Here is a 15,020-nt window from a genome sequence, read left to right as displayed (position 1 = left end):
TGTTACGCACCATTGTCATGGTGGTAGCTGACTGATAAGAGATTACTCAGTACTTATAAAGAAAGTTCCTGTAACACACAGAACTACCTTGCCATGGAGCTAGGCTGCCCTAGTTGCCGTCCCTCTAAGAAGGAAGCAATACAGACAGCCACACCAACCCACTCCACCCACTCCACCACAGCCCTGCCCAGCACCTGGCACTCACCCGAGTCTGAGGCTGCCGGGCTCACCAGGCTGAGCAGCTCCCGTTCCTTCTCGTAGTCCCCTTTGCAGAGCAGCTGCCCCTCCTTCAGGACAAATTCATCACCCTTCTGAAGCTGTCGCTCGCAGACACAGCAGCAGAAGCAGCTCAGGTGGTATACACTCTTCTGGGCCCGCATAACAAACTCGTTGGGTGCGATGGCCTCAAAGCAGCCCCCACATTTGACAGCAAACAGCCTGGCAGCAGGGGAGAAAGGGGGGGACTGCGCTGTGAGTGAGGTCTGGCTTGGGCCTGAACACAACAAAAGGAACTTATGAACTGGCATGGGGATGCTTAGACTGGAGTATGCTTTAAATCCAGGTCTTTTCTTTCCCTGAGGAGGCCCAACTAGAGCATTCAGTTGAGTTACTCTTTCAAAGGCTTAAGGCAAGAGGAGACTGAGACACTAGAGGAAGGGCGTTTGAGCTAATACCCAGGGTGTACTTAGCGTGCTCCATGACACAGTGTCCCCAAAGGCTGGTCTGCTGACGGGTACCAGGCAGGCTGCCCAGAATCCCTGAGGCAGCTTATTATTTAAATCAACAATGACAATAGCAAAAACACCCAGGCCCACTCCTACCAGCATGGAAAAGGGTGTGCCTCAAAAGGTAAAATTTTAACAAGCTCCCCGATGCATTAAGCTCCTAGAGGTGTCATCTAATTTTTAAGAGATTAAACTGCAGCCCAACTTCCCAGCCCGATATTCAGCACTTAACCCCTATTTTATTTCACTTATTTTCTCTCAGCACTTAATTCTTATTTTACCTCACTTATTTTCAATGAAACGCTTAGAGGGTATCTCAGCTATATGCCGAGTCAAAAACAGTAAGTGCCAAGGATGTGAAGGTGAATAAAAGAAACTTTCTTCCCGAAATGAGTTCAGGCTGATGGAAGAGACAGACAGTGTCCAAATAGGTAAAGTAGAGGGCCACAGGTGTACAGAGGAGGAAACAACTAACTCCCGGGGAGTGAGGAGGGGGATTTACTTTTTATTATGTGTTCAATAAATCTTGATGAGATGAAAGCTAGGAAGGAGGGTCGGTTGGCAGGCGCGGGGCGGTGGGAGGAGGGGCATTCCCAGCCAGGGAGCAGCCGGTGCCAAGGCCTGGAGTTGTGACCCTGACTTCACCAGGCTGGAGACAGGTGCCTCCGGAGGGGTGGCAGGTGAGGTAAGCCATGACACCCCCCTACACTAAGTGGTTGGGCATCATCTGGCAATTGGGAGTCACGGAATGATTTTTTAACATGGTAAGAGCCATGTGTTAGAAAAGAAACGCTCGGGAATATGAAAGGTAGCAGGGGTAGAGGGATGAGTGAGCAGCAGAGACATGATCAGGGTTAGCGCTCAGGCAGCAGCAGGGACGGCAGGGAGGAGGGGCAGGACCCACAGCAGGGAGAGGCAGCAGGGGGACAGCTCCCAGCTCTGGGTGGTCGGAGCTGGCAGGTGATGATAATGCTGACACTTTTGAAAAGACATCGCTCACTTCCTACTCTGGGCCTGTTCATACCATTCCGCCTTCCTGAAAAGCCCTTCCTTCTCTGCTTAATCTACTAATCCAAACCGCCCTTCAGCTCCCACCTTCTCCCTGATCTGCCCTCCCTCAGCCTGCTGCGACTGTCCCTTCCTTTGAAAGCCAGTACCATGAACCTCCACGCTGGCCATTCAGTGGTTATCTGGAGACATCTCAAGCCTTTAATCCAAACAGAAGCGGGATGTGGAGGCCGGGCTTCTGCTGCCAGCTCTGCGGGAAACTGCACGCAAAGCCTCGGGCTGCGTGTTTCTCCCCTTCCACCTCCTTTTCTCTGGCTATTGTTAAAAGGGCCAGACAATCTCTTCTAGCCCCAAAAGTCCTATAGTCATTGCTTCCTACTGCTGGCTCAAAATATTATCTTAATCCTGCTTTATTTAACTTTTTCCAAGTGTATAACTTCTCAGCAGCTCGTATTTCAAGAACAAGGCCTATAGAACATTGACATACTCCACGACCTCCTGTACATGGTGGGGACTCAGTAATTTGATTTGGCCCGTGGACCGCTCACTGTTTCTGAAATAACATAACATGTGTGTGGAGCCCAGCACAGCAGCTGACAAATAACAGGTAGTGGTATCCCTTGTCTTCCTTGTCACTTCAGAGTAACAGTTCAGGATAGGCTATGAAAGACTTCACGTTTAAAACAGATCTCTCTGTTTTCTATTTTTTTAATGACTTGATAATACAATTGCATTTGTCAAAACTTTGGCATAGGGCAGCGCCTGTGGCTCAGAGGAGTAGGGTGCCGGCCCCCATATGCCAGAGGTGGTGGGTTCAAACCCGGCCCCGGCCAAAAACTGCAAAAAAAACTTTGGCATAAGCACAGAGATGATATACCCTAAAAATGTCTCTAGGATTCATTCATGATCACATACATTTTACTATTACTTCTTTTTTTTTTTTTTTCATTTTTGGCTGGGGCCAGGCTTGAACCCGCCACCCCTGGTATATAAGGCTGGTGCCCTACTCCTTGAGCCACAGGCACTGCCCACACATTTCACTATTTCTAAAATAAAGAGTTGTTTTATTTTTTTAAGGCATAGAACAATGGGGGTAGAGGAAATACTGTCAGAACATTCTCTGTTTGTCCCCACATTCCAAAGGAGTCATTCAAAGTGGGAAGGTCAGATGGCATAAGGGAGAGCATGGCAAGGAGAGGTAGGATGGCCAGAGTGAGCAGATAAAATCACACACTCTCCCCTCTTCACAAAGACAGGCACGAGCTGACGCCGAGGCCATCAGGGAGCTGCTGCCAGCTTCCTCTGCGAATGAGCTACACCTTGGCAGGAGCCAAGAAAATACAAATGACTGAACAGCACTCCCCTATAGACAGTCCAGCTACCACGATAGCCTAAAGGTGGCCAATCCCCTCCCCAAAGCTAAATCAGACATTCATTTCATCATTTATTCTTTTTGTTCATTCTTTCATTTATTCAAAAGCATCCACTGTGCACCTGCAATACCACACACACTGTCTTAACAGGGAGAGAGGGCAAGAAACCACCTCCTTCCAACATTCACGCACATACACAAGTGTATATTCAGTGTCTGTTCTGAGTGAGGCATTGTTGTAAGCAGAGAAGGATACACAACCAACTCCCTCTCCCCCACTCATGGAGCTCACATGCTTGTGGAAGAGTCAGTAAATAAACAAACAAGTATCCACCCTTAGGGATTTACCTTTAGGGAACAGAAAATGAGGATGGTACAAAGCAATATTGCATGAATGCAAAACAGGGTGACATAAGCTATGGTGTACCTAAGTAATTATAATATTTAATTACCACCACCACCTCGACTCTAAAACTAGTTCATGACTCTAAGTTAATACGTGTGCACTGTGAGCTTATCTTGGAAGCTTCCTGGAAGGAGGGAAGGGTTTTGAGGGTGGAGAGAAGAGGAAGCCAAGGAGGAGTTCCAGGGAGGCATCACACACAGGAGGACACAAGGTGGGAGCCATTCAGTCTTTGAGTGGAGGAATCCAAGGCTGGAAGAAGAGCCTGATGCCTCCGTGAATGCCCAAGGAAGAGCCTCCCAGCAGTGAGGCCATTGTGTGGGATTGGAAGTGTACATGCTGTCTCCAATCCTTCTTGAGGCCCACTCCCATTCTTCTTGCCCTGGGTCATGGGGACCACTTCAGAAACATCTTCCCTGATATGGCTACCCTCTGCCTCTCAGCTTCCGAAAGAGGCAGAGTGAACTTGGGGGATAGTCCACAAGGCTAGAGTGGCTCTTTCACCACCAGCAAGGTAGGCTAGAGTCCCAATCCCAGAACTCCAGGTACCAGCAGCCCTTCCCCTGCCCTATTACCTTCCTCTAGTCGCCCAGTGTGCTTTATTCTCTCTCTATCTGAACCTCTGGGCACACCAGTTCCTTGAATATTTGCCTTCACTCCCTCCCCCCATGCTGGACACTGTGCAGAGGGCAGAAAATCTGGCTAGTTCATCCTTGGGCCCCAAACCCCAGTCACTGTTTGCCAACCTAAGCAAACTAATCAATGCTTTTCCAGGAGCTGGTCAAAGGCCCTTTGTCCCCAGCCCTCCTTCTCCTCCCCTTCCCCTGGAATGAACTGTTAAACAGACCCAAGCAAACGCTCCCAGGGAGTCAACAAGCACTTGAGAGTCTGTAGCAGCAGGTGGTGGCATCTGTGCTTGTCTAACTTCCACCCTGTTAATCTCCTCCTCTTTCTCTTCCCTTCTTAATTTCATCCCCCCACTCCAAAGATTTCCCCCAAGTTGGAGAAGGGAGGGCTGGAGTGAGCTGGACAAAGAAAGCCGCCATGTTGACTCAGGGGAAGCTGGAGGAAGTGGCGGGAGTGGTCTGGAAGGTCATGGTCACTGGAAACTATAGACCAGGAAGAGCAGGGAAGTCCTTTCTCCCTCCACTCTCCTCATCCACTCTGTCCATGTGGGCCCAAACCAGGTCAATATCACTGTGCTACCTTGATTCTTGTTACCCTGACCTGGGCAAATTCAAGGAGAAAAGGTTCACATTGTCCATCACCTGTGTGCCACATGTGTACACAGCTGTACCACTGTGGACGTAGCTGCCGACCACACACCTCCCACAAGTTGCTTTCTCTGAGGCTCAGACAAGCAGAGAAAAAGACTTATTCAAAAGTCCAGGTCATAATTAGAACCCAGCCTGTCTCTTTCTCATGCTCCAGATGACATCCCCTTCTGGCCCTTCCCCCTCCAAATGCTGATGAGAGCTCATTCGGGGTTCAGAGCCTGGCAGCCTGGCTGTTTCCTGGAAAGCCAGGCAGAGTTTCTGGAAATACCCAGCTCATCTAGGCATGCTTAACCATGCCATGATAAATTCTCCTACCACTGAAAGGTCTCTGAATGGTCCCTTATCTCCTCTTTGCATCGGATTCCCTCTCCTATGAAATGGGGGATAAAAGATCTGCCTCAAGGAAAAACACTCAGCACTGTCTGTCCTCTGTTGATGACTCTTTGTGTAGAAGGAAGAGGTGGGTACTGATGACAAATAAAGCTGCCCCTGTCCTCAGGGAGCTCACATTCCCCAGCAAGCAGCAGGCTCCAAAGAGATTACTAGAGTAGGATACATCTGGGCTACACAGAGAAGTAAGTATCCAGCCATGGCCCAAATGACAAACCCATCCACCTGGTTCAGGCTAGTGGTCGCAGATTCTTTTGTCATCTCCTTTCTCTTCCTTTCCTCTCCTCTATCTCCTCTCCCACCTGATGTCCCACACCCTCTGCCAGGCAGGGAAGTGGGGGCAGGCTGAAATGCCAATCCATGCCTTGCTCACATCTCTTTTCCCATGGCCACCAGCGGCAGGGCACACAGGTTTTGCTCGGTGAGAGAGCCTGGGTTTGCAGGCTGTGGCACCTCTGAGCCGTGTGACTTGGAGCACATCATTTCACCTCTTGCAGCCTCAGTTTGCTGGGATGGAAAAGGCAATAAGGACGCCGGTGCTCCTGGACTAGTGAGGATTAAATGAGAATACGCATGTGGAGGACTCTGTGACCTGCCACATGCAGCACAACTTTCAATCACTTTTACTTGCCCTGCCTCTGTCTTTTAACCCTTATGGATTTTTCTTTTTTGCCCCAAACATGGTTCTTAGCGCTGAAGGGTTTCGTGAGCCCCAGCTTAAGGGAGCACTTCCTTCTCGGCACATGAGCCTGGTACTGACCCTGCCCAGCTTCCACAGAGGTGTGACTTGACCTCCACCTGCAGCACCTCCCTGGGAGCAGAGTCCATCCACATGGCCAGTCCCACAGGTGCTGCAGGGCAGAGCAGTCGCCCCACACCCAGCCATGGGCACCACACCCTCTCCCCAGCAGGGGCCAAGACTATCCGAGAGAAACAGAACTTCTTGTAACTAACCTTGGCCATCCTGCTCTATTCAAAGAGCAGAGGGAAAAGTGGCCCAATTCAAGGAAAGAACACAGGACTTGGAGTGGGAAGATCTGGGTTTAAGGATCTACCTTTTCCAAGGAGCCTCACAAAACCTACCACTTTTCCCCAGGCCTCAGTTTTCTTACTTTCCCTTTCCTAATGGAAATACTGTGCTAGATCAGTGTTGTCACCGACCTACAGGCTAAGGAGGAGGGAGGTCTCTATTCCCTAAGTCTCCCCAGCCCACACCTTCAACCAGAGAAACCCACCCTGCCCACACCTAAATGTCCTCACATAGTGTTTTGGCATGAATTACGATCTTGCTATGGTAATTCTTAAACAAAATCTTTTCCAGAAGCATATTATTCAAATACATATAAACATAAAACAGCTAAAGCCAAAAGATATTGTTAGAAGATAGCATTTTGCTCCAGAGGCATGTTTGAAGCCCACCAAGCGGAGTCATTTCTTAATTCACTCCCATTTTTACATTTCATGCTTTTATTACAGGGGTTAGGAAGCCTCCCTCCTCTGTAACCAAGGAGACATGAATGTTTCAAAAGCAGATGTGAAGGCTTAATGCCTGAGAAACTACCAGGGAACAAGTCTAAGGCAATCACAAAGAGACACAGGACTGCAGGAAGCAACCGCACACCCTGCGCACAGGAATTACAGTAGCAAGACGGGGAGGCACCAGAATGCCATATGGACGTGCGGATTTGGGTGCCTGTTGTGAGATCTTAGGAAAATCATTCCACCATCCGAGTGCTGGGGTCTTCATAATTACATTATATTTCAGCCACTAACATTGTATTCCTGCAAAATAAAAGATGCTTGTGGAGGATAAGAAAAAGAGAATTCATCTTTATTGAAAATCTACTCAGTGCCAGGAACCGTGGTATTTCTTTTTTCCAGAATCTTGCTAAACATGTGGAATGGGAGTAAATAGAACTATTTTCTGAACTCAAAGAGACTCATCATATTTCCTGATGCCTCATCTCCATAAAAGAGAGACACTCTGAGATGGCTACTTCATGGGTCCTGTTTGCCATGTCTCCCTCATGCCGTCTCTAGCACTGCCTTCAAGGGGAAACAGATAGAAAGATCAAGAAGTTAAGATGGCAGCCTCAGCTCATGAGATGATCTCAGGTAGGCCCATGGCTTTGTAGGAGGTCCTGAGATTCCACCAAAGACATTCCTCTACATGAGAGGGGTCAAAGGCAGGAGTTGAAAAAACAAGTTGGCCCCATCTGGCTACTCAGCTTATAGACCCCCAAATATCTGAGGGATCCCTAAAAAAGGTTTATTCTCTATGAATTTATGTTAGGAACAAAAAGCATGTGGGGACCTTCTTTGACCCAACATCACCCTCCAAGACTCTACTCTGACTCCAGAACAATTGGGAAACAACACAATTCTTACTGAAATCCCATTGGCTGAGTAACCTGGTAGGTCCACTGTTTTTGAGGTATAAATATTAGGGACAGGGTCAGATCCAGAAAGAAAAAGGAAGCCCACCCAGAAAGAGGCTGACTTACAGAAATTGTAGCACAAGGAGGCAATGTGATATAATCTGACAAACTTCAGTCCCTACTCTCCCACATACTAGCTATGTGACCTTTGTCAGGCTGTGGCAGCCTTAATTTATGCAACCCTATAAAATGGGAATAATAAAGGGACCTACCTCATTATGTCCCAGTGAAAATTAACTGATGTATTAAGAGTGCTTAGCTTGGTGCTTGGCACATGAAAAATCCTCCAGGAAATGGTAACTGTCACAATGATGGTGATGATGACAGAGAAAAAGATCTGTATGTGAAATATGAGAGAAAAGATGATGACTAATAATGTCATGAGCTAAGAGAATGAAGGTCAGAGAAAGAGGTATGGGAAGAGAAGGACTGGGGCAAAAAGTTCAGAGCCATGAACGATCTGAGAATGTCAGAGGCCAACTTTCAGGCGGTGCTGGCCTGGGTTGGGAAGCCAGATCTGACAGGGTGAAGGAGCCACCAACACCTGCCAGGTCTGAGTTCTCACCTATTGGGAGGGGATCAGGGTCGGGTTTGTATGCAGCCTATCTGCACAGAATTTACCTAGATTTACCCAGTCTGTGAGGGTTAATTTTAGATATCAATTTCACTAAGTTAAGGGAGATCCAGATGGCTAGTAAAGTATTACTTCTGAGTATGAATGTGAAGTTTCTTGAAGAAAGTGGCTTTTGAATCGGGGGTCTGAGGAAGAAAGACACACCCTCACCCAGTGTGGGCAGGTACCATTAAAGGTCTAGATCAGGGGTCCTCAAACTTTTTAAACAGGGGGCCAGTTCACTGTCCCTCAGACCACTGGAGGGCTGGACTGTGGGCCCTGGGACAAGTTGGCTGCTAAGCAGGACAGGCAGCAGCAGCAAAAACACCCGGTGGGCTGGATAAATGTCCGACGTGGGCCACCTGTGGCCTGTGGGCCATAGTTTGAGGATGCCTGGTCTAGATAGAACAAAAAGAAGGGAGATGAAAGGCAAAATCGCCCTCTTTTTTAGAGGTCCCCTTCTTCTCTTGCCTTTTAAACAGATCAGAACTCCAGGTTCTCAGGCCTTTATCCTCAGACTGAGAATTACCCCACTGGCTTCCCTAGTTCTCCAGCTCACAAACAGCATTTCAGGAGACTTCTCAGCCTCTATAATCCAATCACAAGGGCCAATTCTGATAATAGATCCCCTCTCATACATGTATCTGTATAAATCCCATTGGTTCTATTTCTCTGGAGAACCCTGACAAATACCTCCCGTGACAGTTCTGGCATGGTTGGATAAAATGCCTTCTTGTTCTGTATATCAAAGTAAAAACCAAGCAGTGAACTGAAGCTTCACTTTCTCAGTATCAATACATCTGAGCTTTTCACCCATAAATTTCCAGGGCTTTCTCCATCTTTCACCAGACACCAGACACTAGATGCTTTGCTATCCCCCGACCTCCCTGCCAGGCTGATGACACAACTGCCCACACACAGCAACACTTGTGCACACTCAGGGCTCTCCCAGGGCCAGAGCTTTGAGACCCATGAGGACTGAGCAGGAATACGAGGGCAGCCCCCACCCAGATAGTTCCTGACTGGAGGTAGGTTTGGCAAGACCAGATCTTCATTAGCCTTGACCCACAGTCCTCCACACCTCAAGAAGAGCTTCTCAAAGGCTCCACACCTTAGATAAACAAGTGAAGAATAGAGGACAAAATAAATGCATGGAAAACCCTGGTCCTAAGTTAAGCCAACTCTGTGTACTGTTTCTGCCCCACAAAAATAAATCAGAGCCGCTGTTAGCCTTGAATAGTAGTCTACTGCAGATGATGCAGCCTTTCCACCCGACCACTGAAAGTAGTTTTGATCAAAGGGTATATTAGCCCTCGGTTTTATAGAAAAGTAGGTGAGGGTCCTGGGCAGTTCTATAAATAAGGCAGGAATCTGAGCATGGCTCGGTTTCCACCCTCTCCACCAGGGGGCAGCACAGCAGCATTCATTCAGTGCCATGTTGACTTGGTAACTGAGGTCATCCAAGCAGAGACAGGGATTGGCCACAAGCCAAAACTGTCTGCCGGAAAAATCTGCTGCTGGGAGTCTGGGAGACCATGTGGCTCAACTGAAGGAGAGATGATGAGAGAAGAGTATTCAAAAGTATTGGGAACCAAAAGCATGGCTTGTGGCCTTAGAAGAAGTGACACAAGCAACCTTGTCAGCTGGCTCAAGGTCTCTGTGCTTGAGGCTCAGCCAACACTACCACAATAAGCAACTGAGCACGTGGCCCCGGGGCGGTGGGAAAGTCTGCAGGGACAATAGAAGTGGCAGGATCATCTACAGGAGACAGTCTCAAGACTCTGCAGTGGTGAGAAAATGGGAAACAATACGTGGCCGGCAGAGCCAATCAGGATGGCTGTCTCCCTGCAGCTCCTGGGGAGCTGGGAGGACCACCATACAATGGGATGAGAGAGGGCGGCTGAGTGTGATGTCTGCACGTCCTGAGGCTCTGAGAGGCGCTGGCCTCACCAAGAAGGGTGGGGTGACACACACACCCGTTCTTCACCTATCACAAATGTTGCTGCCAGTGGGCTTCTTCTGCCTTGAAGTGGTAGAGGAAGCACTTTTCTTGTTTCCACAAAACGTCTGCTCCAGAGTCAGCAAGACATTCTGGAAGAGCCTGGCTTTGTTTGAAGTCTAATAAAACCTGAATTCAAAACTTGGTTCTACCTGTAAGAATGGGAGCAAGTTACAGGCTTTCCTGGAGCCTCAACTTCTTTATCTCAAAGAATGAGATCCTAACTACCTTATGAGATATTTTAGATATTAAATAAGATAATGTATTTGAAGTATCCGACACTTACTAGCTGCACCCAGTATAGTGGTAGCTATTAACTCCCTTTATTGAAATCAATTTAACATATCTGCCCATGTAAATATTTGTATAAGATAATTTCTTTCTAGACAGCTGACTGAGCCAAAAATAGAACTTCATGTGTATCAAGGCTCTGTTTTTCATTATTATAACAAATTAAATTAAGCTTCAACAAGCCTTTCCTATGTTACTGGGGAAGAAACCAACAAACAAATATGAAAGGCCAAACATAGGAACTGACAGGGAACTGAGGGTACATCTCACTCAGGCGACTGTGGTCCACCCTAACCCGCAGCCAATATTGACGTTAGTCACCCAGTGTTGACCAACACCACATTCATTGCCTAACACCCAACATATGTTCAGGAAGTCGGCAGCTCCCTGTTTAGCCGACCAGAGCCACCAGTTGCTATTTGGTTACTGCTGACATTATCTGGCAAATATTTGGAACAGACCCTTTCCCTCATCACGTTAGTTCTCAGATGACTGCTTCTTACTGAGGCTGCTGACCAGTGTGTGGTCCTGTCCAGGGACATCCATATTCTTGCCCTGTTCCCCTGTCTGGCCCACTTCTCAAGAGATCAGTCAACCTCTTCTGTCCTCTTACAAATGGGAAGAACCCAAGGAAGGAGCAGTGACCTACCCCCTAACACAAAGAAAGCCTAAGATCATTATGAGAGCTAGCCAGGGCCTGGGGTTCAGTCAATGATCAAAGAACAAAACATGCTATCCACTATCTAATAAATGCAGATAATGTAGCCCAATCGTATGGACTCTAATATATATACATTATATATATAATTTACACTCCATATCAGGCATCCTCAAACGACGGCCCACAGGCCACATGCAGCCCACCTAGGACATTTATCCGGCCCACCGAGTATTTTGCCACCGCTGCCTATCCTGCTTAGCAGCCGACTCATCCTAGGGCCCTCCAATGGTCTGAGGGACTGTGAACTGGCCCCCTGTTTAAAAAATTTGAGGACCCCTGCCATATATATATTAGGGTACATATGATGGGCTACATGTCTATATACCCACATATTAGGGTATATAGAAATTTATTATTAGAATATTTATATTTATATTTTTTTATATTTAGAATATATTTATAAATAAATTTCTATATACCCTATATATATATTAGGGTACATACGATGGGCTACATTTCTATATGTGTATATATTAGGGTATATAGAAATTTATTTATAAATAAATAATTAATGCTTTAAAAAGAGGGGAAAAAAAAAGAGGTTATAACCTGACCCAACTAGGGATGGGTCCCCTAGGCTCCATCCAGGGTCTTACATAGGATTCTGACCAGTGCCATGAGTGGATGATGTCTGACCAGAGAATGAGTGGACAGTGTGTGGGACAGTGAGTCTCTCCTACTTGGAAACTTTCTCTTCCCCCACCCTCTTCTTTCTTGCTGAAACCTGAAAAGCCGTCTATGAGTCAAGTCCCAGAGCAAAAGACTGTGGTGAAAGTGTGGATTCCAATAACTCAAGCCAGGGTGGCACAACTTAAGTTATAAACTTTCCATATTGTCACACATACGTGCAGAAATGGCAAGAAACATAAAACAGACATAACGGGAAAATATGTTTTCTTTTTAGAGAGTTAAAGGTTTGCTTTTTCCTTTGAAAATGTCAGTTTTACTTTCTCTTCATCCTCATTAGCCTCCTGGGACACTCTTAAACATACCCAGCAAACAACAGAGCAGGAGGAATGAGGTATTTTTAGCTGATATTCTGGGCACAGATTCCTATTGTTCCATAATTTTTGGCTTGGCTGGATGGCACGTGGCCAACACAATGTATACTCTTAGAAAGAATGTATGTTTCCCGGGCTCTGTGAGTGTGTGTGTGTGTGTGTGTGTGTGTGTAATAATAGGCAGGACAAGGGCATTATTGATGACATTTTGATGGGAAAGATTCTGGGATCCCAGCAGGAGCAACACTGAACTCTCCACGGATCCTATTTGCTTTGGTCACCATCACTTTTCATTCTTTACTATCATTGTGGTATACATCCATAAAAAAGAAAAGACAAGCCATATTGTCACTTCCAAGAGCTTCTTATAGCATCAACTGATTCCAACAGCAGTATACTAGAAACTAGATGTGTTATTTTGAAGACCAATGGTTATGTTCCTAAATTGCCTGGTACACTGCCTGGCACATGACAGTGCTCAAACTGGCTACAGTTACACTGCTATCTTCCCTTCCTTACCCATAACACATGCTCTCAAAGGCCACCCAGTCTTCTAGGGGAGACAAATAAGAAAAGAGAAACATGCACTGACCGTCTGAGTGAAAATCTCCCACCATGGCATCAAAGCCAAGGGGAGCTGCTGGGGACTTTCTATTTCTAAAGTGAAGAGAGGAGAATATCTCTGCAGTATTTGCATTTCCAGAATGACTTCAGTTCAAGGATCTCAAGGCCTGTATGTTTTTGTACAACATCCCAGCTTTGAAGTGAGTGAGAAAGGAGGTCAGATTCTCTTATCGGGATCTATTTGTCTTCTCACACAGTGCAAGACTGGCCCACAGCAGGCTGTGGCACCTGATACACACTCCCCACACCCAGCACTGATGGTAGAGACAGTGTCCTAAGTCCCAGGGCCCTGAATCTCCAGTGCAGCCTCCTTCCCATAACATGGGGTTGCTGCCTTTCAAGTTGGACTTCAGGTGTCTTGAGAACATTATAGAGCAGTGGTTCTCAACCTTCCTAATGCCTCCTAACGCCTTGACCTTTAATACAGTTCCTCATGTTGTGGTGACCCCCAACCATAAAATTATTTTTGTTGCTACTTCATAGCTGTAATTTGGCTACTGTTATGAATTATAATGTAAATATATGATATGCAGTATGTATTTTCATTGATACAAAGGGATTGCAACACACAGGTTGAGAACCACTGTTACAGAGGTTTGAGTGAAGCCAAATCTAGTAGAAATGATACAGTTCTTGTTTCTTGATTTTTAAAAATGTTTTACCCTTCAATTTGTTTTGCCCTCCATTGTCCTTTAACTCTCTCCCCACCCATCCACTTCAACTCTACCCCTCACTACTTAGAATGGCTACTATCAAAAAGATAAAAAATAACAAATGCTGGTCTCTCTCACCTTTCCTCCTTCATGAGAGGGACCCATTTCCAACTCTCTTGGAAGTAATCTATACTTTCCCTTTGTTCTTCCTAAATAAAATCTCTTTGTTATACTGGAAAAAATCAAATATTGGTTATAGAGAAATTTGAACTTTGTGTACTATTAGTGGAAATGTAAAATGGTGCAGTGCTATGGAATCCGTATGGACATTCCTCAAAAAATTAAAAATAGAATCACTACGTAATCTGGCATATTTCAATTTCAAATAATTGAAAGCAGGGACTCAGTAATTATTCATAATAGCCAAAAGGTGAAGGCAGCTCAAGTCTCATCGGCAGATGAATAGGTAAAGAAAATGTGGTGTAAGTCTACAATGGAGGCTCAGCACCTGTGGCTCCAGTGGCTAAGGCAACAGCCACATACACCTGAGCTGGTGGGTTCAAATCCAGCCCGGGCTCACCAAACAACAATGATGGCTGCAACCAAAAAATAGCTGGGCGTTGTGGGGGGAGCCTATAGTCCCAGCTACTTGGGAGGCGGAGGCAGGAGACTTGCTTGAGCCCAGGAGTTGGAGGTTGCTGTGAGCTATGATGCCATGGCACTCTACCCAGGGCTGACAGCTTGAGGCTCTGTCTCAAAAAACAAAAAAACATAATAAGTCCACAGTGGAATATTATTCAACCTTAAAAAAGAAGGAAATTCTGACAAGGGTATTATGCTAAGAAAAATAAGCCAGTCCCAAAGAACAAATACTGTACAGTTCCATTTACATGAGGTTCTTAGAGCACTCAGATTTATAGAGGTGAAAGTAGAATGGTTGCCAGGAGTAGAGAATAAAGAGTTATTATTTGATGAGTATAGAGTTTCAGTTTTGCAGGATGAATAGTTATGTGTGGATAGATGGTGGTGATGGTAGCACAACAGCATGAAAATACTTCATGCCACTGAATTGTACACTTAATGATGGTTGAAAGAGTGAATTTTACAGTATATATCTTACCACAATTCTTCTAAAAATAAAAAAATTTTTAAACTGGAAAACACAATGATCATTTATGTCTACATTCTATAACCAAAATCTAGGCAATTGTGTTCCCAGTTGAAAAATCTCACCTGCCCAGCCTCCCTTGCAGCTAGGAGTGACCATCTTAAGTACTCCATAGGCTTCTATTGGGTGGGGGAAGCTTTGGAAAAGCTACTTTTATCTTAATAAAGTGAGATAGATTGAGCTGGAGCATATGTTTTGCTCTTCACCTGTTCCTTTTTTTTTCTGCCTGGAATTAAAAATGCAATACGTAGAGATAAAATGGCCCTCTTGGGACTAAGAACAACAACCTCTCCCCATCTTGGAAATGAATGATGACAACCTAGGGTACCTTCAGTCA

At 46.0% G+C, this 15,020-nt stretch overlaps 1 protein-coding gene across 3 annotated transcripts in view; it reads right to left on the bottom strand.

The window, feature by feature from the left end:
* LMX1A (LIM homeobox transcription factor 1 alpha) overlaps positions 1-15,020 on the bottom strand; it is a 163,793-nt gene that overhangs the window by 43,664 nt on the left and 105,109 nt on the right. For all 3 annotated transcript variants that reach the window (XM_023510824.1, XM_023510826.1, XM_023510825.1), the window contains exon 3: positions 206-438. In XM_023510824.1, coding sequence (XP_023366592.1) covers positions 206-438 — 233 coding nt within the window. The remainder of the gene's footprint in view (positions 1-205; positions 439-15,020) is intronic.

The sequence above is a fragment of the Otolemur garnettii genome, unplaced genomic scaffold (assembly GCF_000181295.1).
Source record: "Otolemur garnettii isolate 467f Iridium unplaced genomic scaffold, OtoGar3 scaffold00016, whole genome shotgun sequence".
Taxonomy (NCBI): Eukaryota; Metazoa; Chordata; class Mammalia; order Primates; family Galagidae; genus Otolemur; species Otolemur garnettii.
The sequence above is the reverse complement of the archived record's forward strand: the minus strand, read 5'-3'. Positions and strand labels throughout refer to the sequence as shown.